This window comes from Hemitrygon akajei, chromosome 2 (assembly GCF_048418815.1).
Source record: "Hemitrygon akajei chromosome 2, sHemAka1.3, whole genome shotgun sequence".
NCBI classification, from domain to species: Eukaryota; Metazoa; Chordata; class Chondrichthyes; order Myliobatiformes; family Dasyatidae; genus Hemitrygon; species Hemitrygon akajei.
In genome coordinates, this window is record NC_133125.1 from 164235905 (window position 1) to 164258673 (window position 22769).

Here is a 22769-nt window from a genome sequence, read left to right on the forward strand (position 1 = left end):
AATAACCTGATTCTGATTCACCAATGTAACTGCAAAATAACTTCCCACCTCCTATGTCCAGACTGATGAAGGCCACACTGTCTACCTGAGATACTGTTCTTAGTGAATCATGCACTTGCACTGCTAGGTGTCCCTGTTCCATCACACTCCCCAGGGCCCTGTGATTCACTGTATGTGTTGCCCTTCATTAGTTAAGGGATTGAGTTCAAGAGTCATGAGGTGATGCTGCAGCTCTATAAAACCCTGGCTAGATTCCACCATGGACGGTTCCCAGCCCGGCTGGGAAAGGAGTAGGGTTGGGCATGGCACTAGCAACCCCATGCTGTAAAATCCCAGTGCTACAGAAACAGCAACAGAAGTTCTAAAGACCTCATCCCTGGGAGAGGAAGGATCCAGAAGATGGGCTACACTTGAAAGACTGGCCCAGCAGAGTGGACTCTGGTGGGCTGCTGTCGGTGACCTATGCCCCAGCGGAAGTAATAGGCATAAGGAAGAAGGAAGACCACATTTGGAATATTGTGTTCTGTTCTGGTGGCCTCATTATAGGAAGGATATGGAAGGTTTAGAGAGGGTGCAGAGGAGATTTACCAGGATGCTGCCTGGACTAGAGAGCATGTCTTATGAAGAAAGGTTGAGCAAGGTAGGGCTTTTCTCTCTGCAGCTAAGGATAATGAGAAATTACTTGATAGTTATGTATAAGATGATAAGAGGCAACAATCAAATGGATAGCCAGAGATTTTTTTCCCGGTGTGGGGGGAATAGCTAATACAAGGAAGGTCCTGCTGAAGGGTTTCAGCCCAAAATATCGACTGTACTTCTTTCCATTGATGTAGGCTGTATTCATGGGATGTACTTCGTTCCATGGCCTGCTGAATTCCTCCAGCATTTTGTGGATGTTGCTCAGATTTCCAGCATCTGCAGAATCTCTCTTGTTTGTGATTTGAATACAAGGAAGGTGATTGGAGGAATGTCTTGGCCAATGAGGTGAAGGATAGCAGATGGCAAATAGGTTGGGTGCAATGACACAGACCTGTTAAACTCTTCTCTTGACAATGAAAGGTCCGTATTCAGCCCACTAATGCCAAGTACCATGGCTCACATTTCATTGTGAAGTAGCCTTGGTATTAATTAGTACTTGTGAGGCAGCCATGTCTTGATAGTACAAAGTTTGTATACAGTACTGTGCAAAAGTCTTATAGCTTGGGTACCTAAGACTGCATTTGTCAATGTGGAGTGGAGAACAAACTTGTAAATCTGGTGGGAGCAAAGGATGTTGGGATTGGAGAGTGGAGAGCCTCAGGAGGGGTCTGATACAGGTGGCAGAGAAGGAGTGCTGGGCACTGATGCAGATATACCCAGCCCTAAGACATCAGACAGTGTCATTTGATTCTGAACAATCGGCTTATTCATCATCATAGAATGTCTCTCTGGTGCTTCCCACTCCCTCCCCTTCCTTCCCCTTTTCCCAACCTTAATTCCTCTCAGCCTCAGTCCACAGTAGAGAGACCCATATCAGAATCAGGATTATTATCATCACAAATCTCATGAAATTAGTTTTTCTGTGGCAGCAGCACAGAGTAATGCATAAAGTTATTATAGTACTGTGTAAAAGTCTTGGGCCCCCTATCTATATATATGCACCCAAGGTTTTTGCAGAGCACTATATGCCAGAAATCTGGGAGAAATCTATGAAATACAAGGGTTGACCAAGGAGAACATCAGACTCAACTCTAGTGATTACACCATTACTTTGTTCGAATTCCTGTCCTGATTTGATCTCCCAGAATGCCTGAGGTGGGCGATCGTGGCCTTTGACTATTATTGTTCTTGGTAATTTTTTCTACAGAAGGTGTTTGCCATTGCCTTCTTCTGGGCTGTGTCTTTACAAGACAGGTGACCCCAGCCAGTATCAATACACTTTGGAGATTGATACACCAGCTACTCACTCAACTATCCAGCACTTGCTCCTATGGCTTCAAGTGACCCTGATTGGGGTTGGGGGGGGGGGGGGGTGCTAAGCAGGCAGTACAATTTGCCTACGGATGACCTACGCTTTAGGGTTGGGGCACCTTACACCTCCTTTGGTAGACGTATCTCCACCCCACCACCCAGACGGTACAAAATATACAAAGAGAAAAATGTGTATTTAATTAGTTTATTGAATATATTATGAACACAAAACAAAGCTCTGGAGAGATTCAGCAGGTCAGGCAGCAACTACAGAGGGAAATGGGTCGAAACCTGAAATGTCAATTGTCTATTTTCCTCCATAGATGCTGCCTGACCCTCTGAGTTCATAATCAGAATCATTTATTATTACAGCAGCAGTACCGTACAAGGATGTAAAGTTGCTATCTATTAAGAGAAGAAACAATTGAGAAAGAAGGAGTAAGGAAGTAGTGTTCATGGGTTTATGGACCATTCATAAACCTGATAGCAGTGGGGAAGAAGCTGTTCCTGAATCATTGAGTGTGCGTCTTCAGGCTCCTTAACCCTCCTTAATGAGAAGAGGGTATGTCCTGAGTGAAAGGAGTCCTTGATGATGGATGCTGCCTTTTGAAGATGTTCTTGATGGGAGGGGGGGGGGGAGCCTGGTGCTGTGATGAGGCTGGCTGAGTCTACAACTCTCTGCAGTCTCTCAGGATCCTGTGCATTGGGTCCTCCATACCAGACAGGGGTGCAACCAGTCAGAAGGCACTCCACGGTACAATTACAGAGATTTGCAATAAAGTAGTGTTTGGTGACGTACAAAATCTTCTGAAACTCCTAATGAATTAGTGCTGCTGGTATGCCATCTTCATGATTGCACCAATGTGTTGGGCCTAGGATACGTTCTTTGAGAAGTTGACACCCAGGATTTTGAAGATGCTCCAGGATCTGCAATCTTTTACATCTCCGTTCTATGAATAAAGTATATGTTTGATATAAAAAGTACAGCATCTCGCACTTTTTCAGAAGGAAAATAGAGCTTTTTAAAATGATGGGAGGTTTTGATGTAGTGTACAATGAGAGGTGCCATCAATGTACAGTAATCACAAGTAAATCCAATCAGGATTTCAGAAGGAATCTTTTAACCAAAGATCAGTGAGAATGTGGATCACTCCTCCTCATGGAGCACTTGAGGTGATTAACATGGATGAATTTAAAGGGAGGCCAGACAAGAATTTGAGGAGATCGGGGTAATAGCAATAATTTTAAGTAAGAAAAATGTAAGATTTATTTATCTATTTAATTACTTAGAGATACAGCATGAAACACCAGCCTATTGGGCCATACTACCCAGCAACCCTAGCCTAATCACAAGAGTATCTACAATGACCAAAGAGTGACTCAAAGTGAATTTTATCATCAAAGTACATACGTGTCACCATATACAACCGAGATTCATTTTTGTCAGCAAATCTATATAATAGTAATTATAACAGGATCAGTGAAAGATCAACCAGAGTGCAGAAGGCAAAGACAAATATAAATAAATAACAAGAATGTGAGATAATGAGACCAATTAACCAACTTTGGACAGCGGGAGGAAACCGGAGCACCCAGTGGCTGTGGGGAGAACGTACAAACTTGGAGATAGTGCCTGAATTGCAATCAAGACACCAATGCCTCGAGCTGTAATAGTGTGGCACTAGCCGCTAGTCTACTGTGGATCTCCTATAGCTGTGGGTACATGGAATACCCTTGCCAATGGTGGTGTTAGAGGCAGATCCGCAGATCCATTAGGGACATTTAAGAAATTCTTAAGGGGGCACATGAATGATGGAGATCAAGTGCTTTGTGTTAGATTGATCTTAAGAGTAGGGTTAAAGATTGTCACAACATCGTGGCACATGGATGATAGTAAAATGGAGGGAAAGGTTAGATTGGTCTTAGAGTAGGTTGAAGATTGGCATAACATAAAGAGCGTTTGGTGTGATGTAATTGTTCTATATCTTTACTGAAGGATAAGCAAAGGGGCTGAATAACGTTCCAAATACTCTGTGTGATGCCTCCACAGGTCTTGCAGGTGGTAATAAACCCAGGAAAGGTCTGGAGACCAATTCTTTATTCAAAGGGTGAGATAACTTGAGAACTTCTTCCCGAATTTTAAATAATGCTTAGTCAATTGTTCATTTCAAATGCTCTAATTATTAGCAGGAAACAGTAAGGGCAACAAGAATAAGGCTGGTAAATGGAGTGAATTCACTTCATCCAGAAACCACTTGATGGCTTAGGGCTAACATGTGCTCCTACAAGTTCCTCTGACAAAGCTCAAAATTCCATCAGTTTTTAAAATGATTCATTTTCGTCCCACAGAGGAAGGATATCGAAGTGCATTTCCTGATGTAGCACCAGTTCGTTGTTAACATGTCTTACTTCAAATATATTTTATTCATGTAATTTGCAAAGGCAATGCATTCTTACGTCAGCATTCGTAGTACGACAGATTGCAATTATCCCGCACAACACACGGTTGGCTAACTTGCTCTACTTTATTAATCTTACATACCAATATTTGTCTCAGAAAATGGGAGGGATGTGACAGGAAACATGGAAACAGCCACCATCCCGTGTTTCAACAATAACTGACTCATTCAATCACAATAAAGAAGCAGAAAGGATGGTTAACCTGTTCTATTAAAGTAGTGTTAAAAGAAATTGCATCTTAAACACAGGGAGAACTGGACTTGACTTCACAAAACTAACGCGTCTAAACACAAAAGCACCCAAGTTGTACATGTGGACCCGAGGGTCAAAAGAAAGAATGCCCACGACTCCCGGGCACCCGACATGACGTCACCTGGTTAATTACTGCAACACTTTGCGTCCAATAGTGGAGCTGCTGTAACTTCACGTGCTCACCACGGTCCAATAGGAAGGGGTGCCTCGTTGTGGTGGCGCCACCGCGTTTATAAGCTTTGTTGGGACCGGGCTTCGGGAACTGTTAGCAGTGCAGTTACTCTGTAGCAACCAGATTCTTTGCAAACCTTTTTTAAAAAAAGTTATTAAGTTTACCATGCGGGAGATCGTGCACGTACAAGCTGGGCAATGTGGCAACCAGATCGGGGCCAAGGTAAGTATGTATCCGTGATATTTAGTATGGTTTTTTAAAATCCCCACCAGTGAAACATATTTGCATACAATAGCCTTGCTGTGGAAATTTTATAATTGGAAATGTCATTATTTTAATAAATGTATTATTGAAGCTTCCAATGGAAAGCTGATTTGTCTGGAAGGCTTTTTGCTAAAATATATCACAGGTGTCGATTTACACGTGGGTGAGTCAGTAGTACCGTTGGAATTTGAAACGCAAATGCTTTCTATCAATCGGTGTCTGCTCGAAAAAAGTCCACGTAAACCTAGGACGGAATACGGATAAAGCTATTAATGTGCCTTATTAAAGCTATGGAAGTATCGATATCGATTATCGCGACCTCCAGCACCTCGAGAGTGCATTTTGAAAAAAATTATTTTATGGGCTTTTCAGTTCAATTGTCAAAAACTATTGAACGATAATTATCACAATCTTGAGGTAATTGGAAACATTGTTAAAATGGTAACTGCAGCGACATTGAAATTGAAGTATTTTTTGAATTTTTAGAAAATCTGTGGGAAAGGAACAAATGGAAAATTCTCGTCTCGGTACGCCACCCTCTTGACGAGGCGCGGGCGCAGATGCTGGGGGGAAAATCTAGTATACCATTTCTGCTTTTTTAATGCACAAGGACGACTAATTAGTTTTAAAATGTCCAGGTTCCTTGAATTAAATTTAATGGAAAGGGAGTAGTTTTTAAAAAATTGGATTTCCTTTGTTGAATTTTTGTAAGTGGGGGAGGGGAAGTGCATGAAAGAAATATCACCCTACTGATAAAGCCGGGGATAGGAAATGCATTCCAATCCCCGGGGGTAGTCGTGCCATTATTTTGTGCTTGGAAGCCGATCTGAGATTTTCTTTCGCATTGTGAAGTGGAGGGGAAGTAACTGTAGTAATTTGCATTAATTGGATTGGTCAGAGTGCGTTGGAGGGAAATCTCACCCGTTGCGGGCGCGCCAATAAGTGCATTAGCCAATGGAGTAAACGGAATGTGGCGCCAAACGGTTGGTATTTCGAATTTAAACCTTGTTCAGAGCGCCCATCTTCCTCCTCTTTCCCCCCCCCTCCCCCCCCGAGATTGGACTGGTATCAAAGGCATGGGGCTTGCGCATTTTCTTGCTGCAGCCATGAATGATTAAATACGTTCAATCCCCAAGGCCGTGCGGTTGACCCTGGGATAAAGGTTTTGCAAATTTAAATATTTTTTGCCTAGTCGATTTTTTCAAGGTGAAAGAAAACGTGAGCGTTTTTTCTCTAAAACTTGAGTTTGATGGATTGATTAGTGTGGTGGCTGTTAACCAGAATGCTGCATTGCATATATAAGTTACACCTAATTGTGCGTTTCACATAAATTTGTTTTGTATACAACTATTGCCCATCCTCCGGAAAAAGCGCGAGGTTTTGCTATACATGTTTATTCAGACCTCATTGCTATAGTAATTACTTGAGTTTTATTTATTAATGCCTTGTTCGTTCCTTATGCCGATTTTTTAAACATAATTCTGAATAGTTACCATTTTATGTAGCCAATTCCCTTTTTGAAAGTAGCTAAATAAACCAGTGGAACTAGATAATTTGTAAGACAGATTTTTGTGTGCATGTATATATTGAATTGTCAAGACTTATAGTTTTACACTCTACGCGAATGTATGCTCATCTCCCCTTTAGAGCAGGATGAATCTTTTTACTTGAATTTCTCCAAACTAGTTTTAAGGTGATTCATGATGAAATTTGTAAAATGTCTGGGTTAGGGATTCTTGAAGGTCACTGCAGTTACCATTGGGGCTGGGCATTATTTTACATTCCAGAAAATTTTAAAAAAACGCTTGTGTAAGGTGTATATTGGAGTAATTATGGGATGCTCAAATGCTTTAATTCAGAAGAACGGTGAATGCACACAAGAATTGAAGGTCTAGAGTCATGGCGCTTTGTTCTGTTAACCCACCCAATGCATTTTCAAAAATGTCTTCCGTGGGATTTGCTCCAGCCAGTGCAGGAACACGGGCTTAAGAACATGTTAATGAGTTAGCACCATAGGTATATGACAAGTAGGAAATAGGGTTATATAAATGTGTTTTTGCTGTGATTTCTAGCGTTTTATTTTGAATTGCATTGTGTGATTTCAAATTCGTGCCTGTGATATTAAACCTGATTGTGAATGTCTATTTTGAACCCACCCATCTGGGAGTGGGGAGTCTCAGTGACAGTCCACAGTGAGTAATGTTGATGGTCACAGCATGAGGAATGGTCCAAGGTGAGTTGGCTTCAGTCTGTCAGTTGTTGAAATGAAGAGGTTTCCTGTTCAGGTGGGATTGGTTATAGATATCGTGCTGATTGTTAGGATGATAAAAGACCCTCACCACCTGGGACATGCTCATTACTACCGTTAGGAGGCTGAAGAAACTCAACCCTCTCACCCTCTGCCATCAATTTTCTAAATGGTCTTCCCGCTACCTTAGAATCTTCTCTTCTATTTTTTTTATAACTTGTATTTTTTTTGGTCTTTTGTTCTGCTGCAAGAGAACAGATTTTACAACATGTCTTACACCGTCTCAAATTCAAAATCTCTCAAAAGATCATTGACAGGTCAGCTTTTTTGAACTCTGCACCTAAAACTAGAAGCTCACTCTTGTGAGCCAGTACCAGTTTATTTAATATATCCAGTTTTATTTGCCACCTTTGTTTATTTTTGTGTATTTTTTCATGTTTGCACTTTATCCCATTGTAAAGCTCTTTGCACTACACGTGTGAAAAGTGCTGGAGAAATAAGTTACTGTATTAAAGATTTTCTCAAGGCTGGTCACATTGCCCACCACCTGGCCATGTCCACTTTTCCCCAGCTAGGGCAGGAGATAGCCTAGTATAGAATAATATTGATTATAGTATAGTTGTAAATGCAACAGATATTTACATACTGTAACAATATCATGCTAATCGTCCTCTCCATTGAGAACAGCAACTGCAATTAACCTGGTGTACTAGTTATTGGACTGAGGGTGAATCTTGGCCAGACCAGCCGTTGCACATTGCGGTCTCCGAAGGTTCGGCTTGCTTGACCTTGCAGCTGATTTGGCTCGTATTTCTTTGCACTAGATTGTACTCCAGACCTAGTGTTGTACCAGTTTTGGACTGAATCCCAACCCTGCAAATGCCAGCTTCAATTTGTACTTGAGAAGAGCCTCAAGCCTTCCTGTGTTTTATATCATTAGAGGAAATTTTATTTTTGAAAATAAATTAGTTGCTTGCATTCTTAATTGAAGCATTTATACCATTTATTTAGAGATAGTGTGGGATGTGTCCTTCCAGCACAAAGTGCTGCACTGTCTAGCAACTCACCTACTTAGTCCTAGTTTATATCAGGACAATTTACAATGGGCAATTACGACAATAAGATATCAAAGTATAATTGGGCAATTCAGCTCATTGAATCTCCTTTGCCATTCCATCATGACTGAGTTACTAAAGCTCTCGCCCCATTCTCCTGCCTTCTTTCTGTAACCTTAGGCATCCTGACTTAGAATTAACCTCCTAACTGGTACACATTTGGTCTATGGGAAGAAATGAGCACCTGGGGTAACCCATGCATTAACAGGGTGAACAACTGATACAGGAATTGAACTCTGAACTCTGATGCTACAAGCTGTAAGTGCATTGCACTAGCCACTATTTGAGTTGCGTGAATGTCAGTCCTGTCGTCTGCTGATCTAGAAGCTACAGTTTGACTATAATTGGTGATATCTATAATTTAAAATTGTTATGAGGTATTCTGAAGCTTTCCCCAAGTGAAGGCACTAATCAGTTTTTTATATTCAGGCCATGAATTTATCTTTCAGAACAATTTAAAAAATCCTTGCAGGGTCGAAGCTCTACAATGTGTGGGCTGGTTTTAGGCCGATTCTCACCCATACTGGGTAGGTGACTGAACAGCTTTCTAGCAGCACGATGGTTTGGTGAGTACAACTGCAGTGATCCAAGTTCAGTTCTTGCCTGTAGAGTTGTTCCCTCTCCCAGTGGTGAATGGTTGGTCACTGATGGGAGAACTGGGGTGCATTTATTGGGCAGAATAGGTTGGTTGCAGAAAAAAGTTTGGGTGGGTAGGATTGCTGAGCTGGCAGACCCTCAGCCAAATGGGCCCTTGTTTTGTGATGGGGGGGGGAATGACTTGGAGCATTTCTTATAAGCAGCAGCAATAATCAGGGGCTGCTGGAAAGGTTTGGAGATTTACGTACACAGTTTCCCTGAAAATGTCTCTCTAGTAGAGGATTAGGATTGATGGCCCACCCCATAGTGACTATGGTTCAGTCTGTAATGTGATACTAGTACCTGTTACTGGGCAGTGGGTCTGAGGTGGGTATTTGAGTCACTATCCATGGGATCAGTGGACAGTTGTAGTCTGTGTAGAGAATGCAGATCTGTATTAAGGGGATCGGAATATCCCTCAATGTGAGTGCACTGAAGGCTATTAATAAGCCAATCAGGTTCATGGAACCCACCTTCAGAATACAAACCCTACCTCCTGTAATGGAACACAATACTCTCACTACTGTGGACTTGATCAGTCCTGTTTCAACGGCTTTTCACTGATGCTGCAAGTTATTTTTCATTGTGCATTTACCACAGGAGAATATGGTTTAAATGCATTGTAACGGTTAAAAAAGCTCAGGACAAGTTTACCCCACTGATCAAACTCTCAAACAGACCTCCCGTATGATGAGTTGGACTATGGCCCTCAATCTTCCTCATTATGATCATGTCATTGAGGCATGCAAGCCTCCAAACCCAATGACAGGTCCTCCTCTTGGAGGTTATTCTTCATTGTTTTACTTTATCTGCCTCAATGTACTGTGTGATGATTGGATCTGCATGCATTGACGGTAACTGAGAGGGCGTAGTCACTCCTTTGTGCCTGTTCTCCGGTTCAATAAGATACAAAATGATGATTATCTGTTGGCCTCCTTCCTGTACTGACACTCCATATTACTGATTTTCCTGTGCCATCTGAATTGCCACTCTCCGGTTGAAGAAATGGAGCCAGGCTGCCTTGATGAAATTGGCATGTTCAATCAGAATGTGCACTTGCTACCCTGATGCTGGTGAGATTGGGTAGCTTACCCAGGCTCCAGAGGCATGTGCTGGAGAAAGTGGGATTGTGATCTACTGTAACTGAAGGGTGTTTGTGGTAATCCATAGGGAGGGTGAGATTTTGATGTACAGTAATTGAAGAGTGGGTCTCTCCAGCTGTATCTGTGAGGGCTACACATGCATCTGACGTGGAGTTACTTGCTCTGTACATATGCACTGACCTACGCTAATGTGGATAGGGTGGGGCAGGATGAGAAGCCAAGGCGAATAGACTTGCTAGTCATTTTAAATTGGGGAGAGTACTGAGTGCCACAGGAACAAAGCCAAACTGTCTCGCGGCTTTCCGTTGTTAAAGTGCAGGAATTTTCAGCTTCCCGAAACCAGACCATTCCAGTCATGCCCGTTCAGTCATTGTTAGCTTTGCAGAGCACAACATGCTGGAAATGGTGCATCAGAGAGGAGCCTTTTGTCTCGGTCCTTTGTGTTATTTTGGCTATTTTTTGTGCTGTTGAAGCTCGGCCTGCAAGGGTCTGGGTGTAGATTTCTTTTTATCGGTCACCAGGATAGTGCTTGTTGTGGTCGAGCTGCCTCTACTACCTCCACTTGCCCTCCCGTGAGCTGCTGCACTAATACCCCATGTCCGCAATATTTTAACCCCTCCCTTTCCCTAATACACCTGCTGGTTGGGGTGCGGAGGATTTACTTTCCTCCAGACTGTCCAATAAACCTGGAAGGTGACTTGTTGGCAGCAGTTCGAGAGAAAACAATACTAGTGGCACTTGGGTATTCTGGTCATTTGCGGACATTTTCCCAGTGGAAATGCCATCTCATCAGTCCTGACTCCCTCTAACGTAGTCCCTCTTACCTGGCAACTTCACACAGCCCTGACAGTTCGCCTGCCACCTGCATTAAGACCACAAGTCATAGGAGCTGAGTTAGACCATTCAGCCCATTGAGACTGCTGCCATCTGATCGTGGCTGATTTATTTCCCCCCTCAATCCCATTCTCTTGTCATTTTCCTGTAACCTTTGACACCTTTGCTAATCAAGAACCTATCAACCTTTGCTTTAAACGTACCTATTGTCCCTTAAGACATGGAAAAATGGCTGTTAGGTTATCAGGAATGGTTTTAAAATGCAGTGGACTGGGGAAGCCAAGTTGCAGTTGGATCCCAGGAGGAGGAATTTGTGGAATGCCTGTGAGATTTTTTTTGGGCAACTTGTGGTTGAGTCCATTGGGGAAAGGCAGTTGTGGATTGGGTGCTGTACTGGCGTTAACTAACAGTAACCAGTTAATTCACAGCCACACCGTGGGAAGAAACGAGTAGTCATGGAGTGTTTGATGTTTCACTGGAGGTCAGGGTTGAACTCAGATTACTGTAATCCTTTCTGTGGCACTGTTGGCTGCTACTTTTAAATCTTAGCTGATTTGGGATTTTCTTGCTCAGATTTTTGGACCATTGAGCAATTGCTTACACCAGCATGAGAGGGTGCTGGAGTCTCCTGGCTATTTGAAGGCTGACCAATGTGAAATGGTGCATTCTGACTTGTTCAGTTTTAACCTTGATTAGGGAGGAGCAAGATGTAGGTCACTTGGTGCCCAGAGACAGTTGTGTCTTTAAGTTCTGTCAGATCTGGCTGAAAATTAGATCTACCTGCTGAAGACATAGCAGCACTTGCGTGTGAAACCAATTACATTTCAAAGAGACTTGATATTGCAGCAACTTTAACATGCAGTAGTCATTTCCTTCTCCCTGGTACCTTCTGTATAAGTGAGTTCACTGCCACTCTTTGTTCCTGACTGTCTTTGAACAATGCACTATTTATAAATCAACCTAGTGTTCCTGCCTTGCACTGGCTGATCTGAACCCAGTCCTTTTACATTCATAGCAACACAACAGTTTCCCAAATGGCTTATAAAATGCCCATCCTGTTTCCCAGCACCCTTAACCCATGCCTGCTCAGTCATGCTTGCTTGGTTTCCTAGCTAGCTGAAGTCCAGCATTGTAGCCTTGCAGACCAGCACAATGCTGCGTCTCGCCGGTGCTTGGGTCTGTGACCAGGGAGTGATCTCGTACATTGTCAGAGCCTTTGCACTGCACCAGACAGGGCCTGCTCTAAAGTGTCTGAAATGTCGAATGAATATTTCCCTGCATATGTGCCGCTTGACCGGAGTTCCTGCAGCATTTGGTGTTGGCATGTTTTCTCATTCCTCAATTGTTCCTTGTCCAGTGATACCCTGCGAGTGGGTGGGAAGAAGGGCTGGTGTCCTAATTAGCCTAATTTCTTTGACATCAGCAGTGAACTAAATGCTCCCCTTCACCCTCGGCCCATAGCATCCATCTGTATCAAAAGCTAAGTGTGGCTTTGAGGGCAGTCCCCTGGTCTGGGAGGCAACGGGATGGGGTGGCTGCATCCCGCTGGAAATGTGCATTTGCCTGTGTTTCTCATGTAAACCAGACTTGGCTGTCTGACAGGTTCTGCACTCTAATTGACTGAACAGAGAGTGAGTGTTCACACTAAGGGAAGGGGGATGCTGAAGATCCAAACTTTTGGTAGAGGTGTTGATTAGAATTTTTATTGAGATTGTGTCTTAAGGCACATCTTTATTTAAGAGACAGCACGGAACAGGACATTTCAGCCCTTTGAGCTGCACAGCCCTTCAATCCCCAGCAACCTTAACCATGGGACTATTTACAATGACAAACTAACCTACCTGCAATGGCTTTGGATTGTGGAAGAAAACTGGAGGACCCAGAGAAGATGCACACATTCCACAGCCTGCAGATCCTCTGGAGGATGCCAATTTGAAATCTGATCCCCAAGCTGTGGTAGTGCCACACTAACTTTTATACCACTGTAGCATAACCTAGGTTTAATTAGAGCAGAAAATACTGGAAGAATTGCTCAGTTTTGCACTTATGAAAACTGCCTTCTACCTCTTCAACAAGGGCAGCAGTAGCAGATCCATGGGACCTCCCTTGCCCCCCAATCTCCAGTTAATTGATTAAATTGGTTATTGATCAGCTGTATTTGTCCAGTGGACATTGAAAGAGAAGTGTGTCTCAAGTCTACAACCAACAGTCTGAAGATTGTCCTGGGGGGCAGCTTGCCTGTGTTGCTCAGAGTTGGGGGAGTGTACAAATGGCTCACCGGTTGCAAGTTGAAATGTGATCAATACTGGCTGCTATTACAAGGTGTTGTGCTAGCATGCTGCCATTCTTGATCTGGAGATGCTCTCCCCTGGCCTCTACTAACAGCACAAGGAGGTGCTGTCAGCACTGATGTGACATCTTGAAGAAAATGTTGGAAAATATTCTTAACCAGTACAGTTCAACCTGTAGTGGATTGGAACTGGTATAAGGAAGTAGTTAATAGCTTGTTCTTTGTATCTGTGGCTCATTCTAACTTGCTCTCTTGTCTCCTCTACAGTTCTGGGAAGTGATCAGTGACGAACATGGCATTGACCCCACTGGCACCTACCATGGAGACAGTGACCTCCAGCTGGACCGCATCAATGTCTACTACAATGAGGCAACAGGTACAGGTTTCTAGGAGGTGGGAGGGGGATTGTACTTGGGGAAGCTGGAGTGGGGCATTGCAGGAGCTGATCATGACCATAAGAAATGCTGAAGATACTGCAAGTCTAGAGTAACAAATGCTGGACCAACTCAATATGTCAGACGGATAGAGAGTTGATGTTTCAGGCTGAGAACCTGCTGACTTTATTCCCCTCCATAGATGTTGCCCAAGTTCCTCTATTATTGTTTTGTGTATGTAACTCAGAAGGAGCCATCTTGGTTCCCATAAATAAATACCAACTCTAACTTTGATCCAAGGCTAGCTAGATGTTCCTGACTTAAGTGCTTTATTGGTATCTGAAGGTGGCCAGGAACTCAAGGAATGAATAATGCTGGATCTGATCCATAACTTATGAAGTCAAGAATACAACTTGTGATTTTATGATGTACTACAAAAATTGGGCAAATAAATGAGGTTGTTTGTCTCCTGGATAATATGCCAGTGATCACAATTAACCTGTGAAATACCAGATTTAAGTGGTGTGTCCCCTGCTGTAGAAAAACTAAGAAACTTGAAAATACAGACACATGTATAGGCAAGTACTAGAAAAATAACAGTTCTGCACCCTAACCCAACAGTGTCTAAGATTAGAAAGTATAACTGTGTGTGCTCTCCATGTCTATATCCTGTTTATGACATGGTATTGGTCATTGAGATACCCAGGGTAATGTCATGGTCATGTATCTTATGTTAGTTATATTAGGAACATTCTGTTGGACCCTTTGGCTGAGGAAATTGCATCACTCTGCATTTGGACTCTGCAATGCTTGCTACAGGGAGGGGAGGTGATAAGGTTAAGTTTAAGGTTATGGATTAATGGTGGGCTGTTCCATGTAGAGAATCTTAATGAAATACTTCATATTATTGGAAAAAAAAATTGTGGTCTTTTCTTTCAGGAGGAAAATATGTTCCTCGGTCAATTCTGGTTGACCTGGAGCCTGGCACCATGGACTCTGTTCGTTCTGGTCCATTCGGGCAGATCTTCAGACCAGATAACTTCGTGTTTGGTGAGTGCAAGCTTGTTGACTTGAGTTAACTTTGTGGGGGTTGAGGATGCTTTGCAGCTCTAAACCCTGAAGACTGCACATGGAGTATTGTGTTCATTTCTAGGAAGGGTGTGGAAGTGGCGCAGAGGAGGTTTACCAGGATGCTGCGTCATTTAGCAGGCAGGTTTTGAGGATAGGTTGTGCAAGCTTGGGCTTTCCTCCTCAGCGTGAAGGAGGATGAGGGGTCACTTGATTGAAATGTACAGGATAAGAGCTGGAGATTTTTGTAGGGTGGACATGGTTAATGTGAAAGGGCAGACAGAGTACCAAGTCCATGAAACACACTGCTGTTAGTGGTAGAGGCTGGTACATGAGAGACTTGGATATTCACATGGATGAAAGGAAAGTGGAGGCCTTTTCAGGAGGGAAAGCTTAGATTGAGCTAGGAGTAGGTCAGAAGCTCAGCACAACATTGTGGCACCATTATTCTAGTTCTGTGTCTCTTCAGTATCTTGACAGTGCTGCATGTTGAATTGAGGGTAGTGTGAGTACAGCTTGTATCCTGGACAACCCCTTTCCCTTCATGTGCCAAGTTGTGTGAGCTTTGTTCCATTGTGTTCAATACAGTTGCAATGCACTGCTTTTGAGAAGCCTCACAGGGATATTAAACTGAAACTTGTGTCTGCAATTCAGAGTAGTGCCCTCTCTTGCCCTAGTCAACTTGCAAGTGCCATTGTTTCTGTGTCTTCAGATTAATGTGATGGGTGCACTGACAGTTGTCTTGAGTGGGTTCCCAGGCTACAGTTAATGGTGGAGTACAGTCTGTTGGAATTGTGCTTCAAGCTCTAGGAATGTGCAAGATCTAGCCTTGATGAAGGGTCTCGGCCTGAAACGTCGACAGTGCTTCTCCTTGTAGATGCTGACTGGCCTGCTGTGTTCCACCAGCATTTTGTGTGTGTTGCTTGAACTCCCCCTCACACCCCTAGTCATTTCTGAGACAGTGGGGGTGGTTCTGTTCCTAGATTGAACCATATTGTGATATTCATCCCCACACCAAGTGTGAGACATCAGAGTTAAGGGTGTTCCCATAAAGCTGAGGCGAGGATGATTTTCTTCAGTTAGGGGTGGTGAATCTGGCACAATGGAGGGCTGCAGTAGCTGTCATTCGGTATATTCAGGCAGAGATTAGGTTCTCAGTGAAGGTTAGAGTGGAATGGGGTTGGGGTGGTGTGGAGAAATCAGCCATGGTTTTGAATGGCAAAGAAGACTTTTGAAGGGCCAAATAGACTAATTCTCATATCATGTAGGTCTTGTTTGGCAGTGGAGTGTGACCAGACACAAAATCTAGTATCATTGTGTACCTAGGGGAGACGGTGGCTTTATTTGTCCCATTGACACCAATTCTTGCTTGCTTTACAGGGCAGAGTGGTGCTGGGAACAACTGGGCCAAGGGTCACTACACAGAGGGTGCAGAGCTGGTGGACTCTGTCCTGGATGTGGTGCGGAAGGAGGCAGAGAGCTGCGACTGCCTGCAGGGCTTCCAGCTGACCCACTCCTTGGGTGGGGGCACCGGCTCGGGCATGGGCACCCTACTCATCAGCAAGATCCGGGAGGAGTACCCCGACCGCATCATGAATACCTTCAGCGTGGTGCCCTCACCCAAGGTGTCAGACACTGTGGTGGAGCCCTACAACGCCACCCTCTCCGTCCACCAGCTGGTGGAGAACACAGATGAGACCTACTGCATCGACAACGAGGCCCTCTATGACATCTGCTTCCGCACCCTGAAGCTCACCACCCCCACCTACGGGGACCTCAACCACCTGGTCTCGGCCACCATGAGCGGTGTCACCACCTGCCTCCGCTTCCCGGGCCAGCTCAACGCTGACCTGCGCAAGCTGGCGGTCAACATGGTCCCCTTCCCTCGCCTCCACTTCTTCATGCCGGGCTTCGCCCCTCTCACCAGCCGGGGTAGCCAGCAGTACCGCGCCCTCACGGTGCCTGAGCTCACCCAGCAGGTGTTCGATGCCAAGAACATGATGGCGGCCTGCGACCCACGCCACGGGCGCTACCTCACTGTGGCGGCTGTCTTCCGGGGCCGTATGTCCATGAAGGAGGTGGATGAGCAGATGCTGAACGTGCAGAACAAGAACAGCAGCTACTTCGTGGAGTGGATCCCCAACAACGTGAAGACGGCCGTCTGCGACATCCCACCCCGCGGCCTCAAGATGGCAGTCACCTTCATCGGCAACAGCACCGCCATCCAGGAGCTCTTCAAGCGCATCTCCGAGCAGTTCACCGCCATGTTCCGCCGCAAGGCCTTCCTCCACTGGTACACGGGCGAGGGGATGGACGAGATGGAGTTCACGGAGGCTGAGAGCAACATGAACGACCTCGTGTCAGAGTACCAGCAGTACCAGGATGCCACAGCAGAGGAGGAAGGAGAATTTGAAGAGGAGATTGAGCAAGATGAAGCTTAAACAAAAAACCCTTTTCTTTTTTCTGTACATAATGCATTCTTTTTAAATTGTGTAAATGAGTAAGATTTGTGGGCTTTTACAGGCTTTGCAGGGCTCGAGTTTAAAATCTTGCACATGACAAACACTGGCCAATGAGATGCTGTAATGTGAAGCTCGAGTCACCAACCCAAATCCGAGCAAATTATTACCCCAAGTCCCAGTGGGTGTCCAAATTGAAATCAGCCATGTTTGCTGTGCATTTGTGGGGGTTTGTGAGTGGCTCATTAAGTGTAAATGAAGACCAGGGAGGGTGTCCAAAAAATCTTGAATGTTGCAGATCTGAATTCTGGGGTGGGTGGTGAAATAACTGGAAAATTGAGTGAACCCAGCCAGCAGTTGCATAGAAGCTGAACTCCTGGCAATCTGACGTCCATTTTCAGTACAAGTCTGGACTGTGGCCCTCTAAACTCCGAACTCGAGCCCTGTGCTGCAGTATTCCACTGTAAATCTTTTGTTTTGACTGTTTCTGAGCCATTTTATGGTCTAAGGTTATGAAGAGAAGACAGGAGAATGGGGTTATGGAAGGAAATTATGAGCCATGATCAAATGGTGGAGCAGATTCAATCGGTTGAAAAGCCTGATTCTGCTCTGATGTCTTGTGGTCTCGTGTTTTCTGTTTCAGGATATTGGATGGCTCCTGTTTATTACAGCCAGCTGTAAATGAGTTTGGCAGTACTTTCCATTGGCACTGGCAAGCATTAGGGATGCAGATATTCCTAATGAGCACTCGTGCATGAGTGCAGGGAAAATTGTTATTATTGGGATTAATGGAAATGCCTGTCCTGTTCCTGAACAAGTAATGTTACCTGGTTAGCACCCAGACCTGAAGCAAATTCCCTTAAACAAGATTCCAATGTAGGGAAAAGAATCTTTAGCTGCAATCTAAATATGGGGGAGACACACTGAAGTACAGACTATTTCCAATCACCTTTTGCTGAGACTTCTGCCTCAATACTGGCTTGAGTGAGTGCGTGTGTGTGTGTGGCACCTCTCTCGGTCGTGGTCCACTATGGGTACAGCGCCTCTAGTCACTGGTTTGTCGAGCAGCATTGACTATTGAGGCCAATCCCAGAATGGCCGGCTCTGCCACAGTCACTGTCCACCTTACTCTCCGTTTAGCTCTCTGCTCCGCAAACTCTCAGGATCACTCTCACCTTGCTCTAGGTGTTGCTGAAGAGTACCTCGCCATTTGTTGCAGTCATCTACTGTATCCTCCCAGCACTCTGATTTTTTTTTTAAGGCTTTCATTTTGTGCAGAGGTCCTTGAAGCGAAGCTGGAGTCTACCAACATTCCTCTTGCCTGTTGCTAGTTCTTTGTAGAGGATGTCCTTTGGCAGTCTACCATCCTTCATACGACGGACGTGGCCCAGTCTGCGTTGCCTTAAAAGCATGAACATTGTGGGAAGCCCAGCATGGGAGAGGACCTCAGTTTGGGAATTTGTCTCTCCAGATGATGCCGAGAATGCAGTGAAGGCTGCGCAGGTGAAAACTATTGACTTTCCTCTCCTGTTTGGAGTAGATGGTCCAAGTCTCACTACCATACAGGAGGGTGCTGATAAGGCATGCATTGTACACAGCAGTCTATACGAGCTACATGAGCTAAGACTTTGCCGACAATACTCAGGAATGAGATACCCCTGTCGTTGCAGTCACTCCTATCACCCTTGTTCTTGTACAAAGTGACGATTTTGGAGTCGGCCATATCCTGTGGTATGGCTCCTTCCTTCCAGAACTGATGGACCTGTTATAAAAGTTGGAGTGAGCTCTTGCAGTGTTTGATCAGGTCTGGAGGAATCCCATCATTGCCAGGAGCTTTCCCTGAGCCAGACTGTCAGTTGCCTTACTGAGGTCCTCATTGATTGGTTCGGAGTCGGGTTCATCCATGACTGGTAGACAATCAATGGCTGAGCTAACAACATTTTCCCTTGAGTAGAGCTCAGAGTAGTGTTCTACCCAGTGTTCCATCTGCTTGCTTTTATTGGTGAGTATTTCTCCGCTGGATGACGTCAGGGGTGCTGTCTTGCTCTGCGATGGGCCAAGGGCTGTTTTGATACTATCATACATCGATCTGATGTTGCCTGTCGCAGCTGCTGTCTGAACGTCCTCACTGAGCTGGAGCCGGTACTCATTTGCACACTGCCTTGCAGTCTGTTGCACTTTGCTTCGAGCAGCTCTAAGTGCCTGGAGTGTTTGGTTGGATGGTGAGCGCTTGTACTCTGTGAGAGCTGCATGCTTGGCTTTGATGACAGGAGTCATGATGTTGGACTTTGCCTCAAACCAGTCACTGCTCACAGCTCCCTGGACTATTCCTCTCTCCGTCTCCGCCGCATCTGCTCTCAGGATGAGGCTTTTCATTCCAGGACGAAGGAGATGTCTTCCTTTTTTAAACAAAGGGGCTTCCCTTTGTCCACCATCAACTCTGCTCTCAAACACATCTCTCCCATTTCCCGCACATCTGCCCTCACCCCATCCACCCGCCACCTCACTCGGGATAGGGTTCAGGATAACCTTGTCCTTACCTACCATCCTCCAGGTCCAACGTATAATTTTCCGTAACTTCCGCCACCTCCAACGGGATCCCACTACCAAACACATCTTTCCCTACCCCCCTCTGCTTTTCGCAGGGATCGCTCCCCACGCGACTCCCTTGTCCACTCGTCTCCCCCATCCCTTCCCACCGATCTCCCTCCTGGCACTTATCCTTGTGAACGGAACAAGTGCTACACCTGCCCTTACACTTCCTCCCTCACCACCATTCAGGGCCCCAGACAGTCCTTCCAGGTGAGGCGACACTTCAGCTGTGAGTCGACTGGTGTGGCCTTTTATATATTGGAGAGACCCGATGCAGAATGGGAGACCATTTCGTGGAACACCTACGCTCGGTCCGCCGGAGAAAGCAGGATCTCCCAGTGGCTACACATTTTAATTCCACGTCCCATTCCCATTCTGATAATGTCTATCCATGGCCGCCTCTATTGTCAAAATGAATCCAAACTCAGGTTGGAGGAACAACACCTCATATACTGGCTGGGTAGCCTGTAACCTGATGGCATGAACATTGACTTCTCTAACTTCCGTTAATGCCCCTCCTCTCCTTCTTACCCCATCCCTGACATCTTTAGTTGTCTGCCTGTTCTCCATCTCCCTCTGGTGCTCCCCCCTCCTTTCTTTCCCCTGTGGCCTCCTGTCCCATGATCCTTTCCCTTCTCCAGCTCTGTATCACTTTCGCCAATCACCTTTCCAGCTCTTAGCTTCATCCCACCCCCTCCGGTCTTCTATCATTTTGCATTTCCCCCTCCCCCCACTACTGTCGAATCTCTTACTATCTTTCCTTTCAGTTATTCCTGACGAAGGGTCTCGGCCCAAAACGTCAACATCGCTTCTCCCTATAGATGCTGCCTAGCCTGCTGGGTTCCACCAGCATTTTGTGTGTGTGGTTTGAATTTCCAGCATCTGCAGATTTCCTCGTGACTGCTCTTTGTGGTCTCTTTGTGCTGGTTTGTGGATGGTGTCACAAAGTTTTGACCATTGTTCTGTTGTATCTCCTTGCGATAGTCATAGCACCCTGTACTGACTTGGCAAACTGGTCACCCTTTTCTGACTCTTATCTGTGTTGATGCGAGGTTTTCCAGTATGTTTAAGTAATGTTTTGCAAAAGGCTTAAAATCAAGTTGCTAAATTGATGGAATTTGAGGGTGCAACAGTATGTTGAATGAAACAAATTCCACATTCATGATCTGGGGACAGTTTGATTTGCCACTTTGAGTGAACTGTTCACTTTACTTGTGAAAACTGTGTCCTTTTAAGGCAGGCAGCATCTCGAGCCTTGCATTTGGGCTTTGAGACATTTTCTCCATGTGAGGTTGTGTTGAATCCATTTTAGCCCCACTGTTCGAATTGCCCTGGAAAGATGATTTGAAAGTGTGTGGGAAGTTGTGGTTATGAATGTTGGTGAGATCTGATGGATTGAGGCATTTGCCAGCATCTCGTACACTTTTGGGCTGGTGTGATGCTAAGCCAACTTTGGTCAGTATCATCATGGCAAAGCTTTAATCTTTCTATATTTGCCTGTTTTTCCCTTTTTTGGGCGGGGGAACATTGAGTCACCAAGAATAGTCCTAACCTGTCGCACTTTCATCACCATACATATCACTGATGATTCCCTCCATAATCACGGGACCATCTCCAAATCCAAGAGCAAGTACCTATAAACCCAGGCCACTATAATTCAGCAGTGGTTTGAAGTAAAATTTGTCTTGCCCACTTGCTGCTTCTCACAAAAGGGATGCTTGTGATTCCAGTGCCAGTGAGTTTGCCAAACAACCTCCAACCCTGCAGGACTTGTGTTCTGGTCTTTATCCTGTTCTTCACCTTCATACTCTGAACTTCAACTGCCTGTGGTTGAAGTAGAGTTACTTGTTGTTATGACTTTTTTTAACCTCCCATGTTTTGGTTTGTTTGTGGGCTGAGGTGAAGGTGGGTGGCAACAGATTTGACTGAAGAACCATGCAAAAGGAAACGGAGGACAGTTTTTGTCTGGGGGAGATAAATGGATTTGATTTGTTTGTTTGCAGGTCACCTGACACCCAGTGGCCAATGAGTTGCAACCATTTTGTAAATGGCAGCTGCGTTTTCCTTTGCTGTTGAGCCAAAACTGTACTGCTTAAAAATGTCGACCTGGAAGCTCTCGAGCTTGTTTCCATACTGCTTGCTGAGCACTTTTCAATCTTTGTCTTGTGGATTTTTCTCCATGTTTTTCACCACTTTTTAATCTTTTATTTGAATTTTTTTTCTTTGTTTTTTCATATTGAAAAGTGTGGAGCTAGCCTGTTTCTTAACTGACAAATAAACTTTTTTTGCGATTTAAAAGTGGCCTGTTTTTTTTCCTGGATTTTGTTTGAGATTTGAAAGGACATAATGGGGAGGGGGGTGTGATGATGAAGCTCTACACCTTTACACATTGTAGTCACCAGGCTTTCAACTAGTTGCTGGATAAGTTACGGACTTGCAGACAAATTTTGATGGTAAGCTGGGGGTGCAAAAAAATTTGGCTGATTATCCTTGGATCATGCTTCCAAAGTTTTAACATCTGGAATCTGGTAGCATCAGTTACAATACACAAGGGTTGGAATGCCTTTGACTTGACAGTGGAACAAAGGGATATGGGATTTATACCGAGGTTAATCGAAGTGCTCATCCTTTGGGTTCTTGAACCAACTGAATTAAATCAGATTTTAAAATTTGATGGGCATCAATCACAAGTTAATTTTTTTATAAAACTGCACAGTTCCCTACTTACTGCAGTTAATGAAGTGGTTTAAACTTTAAAAGTTGCAAGAAGTGATGCTGGCATGGAAGATAGCTAGCTATTAATAAAATGGTATAGTTTCACCATTAATGGGCTGAGCTTTTCTTGAGTCTTGTCAAGTGTTGCTAAAGGGTGTCGGAGCCTAAGACTGTCATGCTCGTTGACTGAGCATCCAGGTGAAATGGTGCTGCCGAGCTTTTACCTTAACTGCAGGG

At 44.6% G+C, this 22769-nt stretch overlaps 1 protein-coding gene across 2 annotated transcripts; it reads left to right on the forward strand.

Moving 5' to 3' along the window:
- Positions 1 to 4904: 4904 nt before the first annotated feature.
- LOC140717758 (tubulin beta chain) lies at positions 4905 to 22115 on the forward strand. Of its 2 annotated transcripts, none has more exons than XM_073031477.1 (4): positions 4905 to 5056; positions 13592 to 13700; positions 14638 to 14748; positions 16147 to 22115. In XM_073031477.1, the coding sequence occupies exons 1-4, from the start codon at positions 5000 to 5002 to the stop codon at positions 17205 to 17207; spliced, it is 1338 nt and encodes a 445-aa protein (XP_072887578.1). In that variant the 5' UTR covers positions 4905 to 4999; the 3' UTR covers positions 17208 to 22115. The 2 variants fall into 2 exon arrangements, with proteins under 2 accessions (XP_072887578.1, XP_072887586.1); XM_073031485.1 differs by lacking the exon at positions 4905 to 5056 and adding an exon at positions 8928 to 9027.
- The last annotated feature ends 654 nt before the right edge of the window (positions 22116 to 22769 follow it).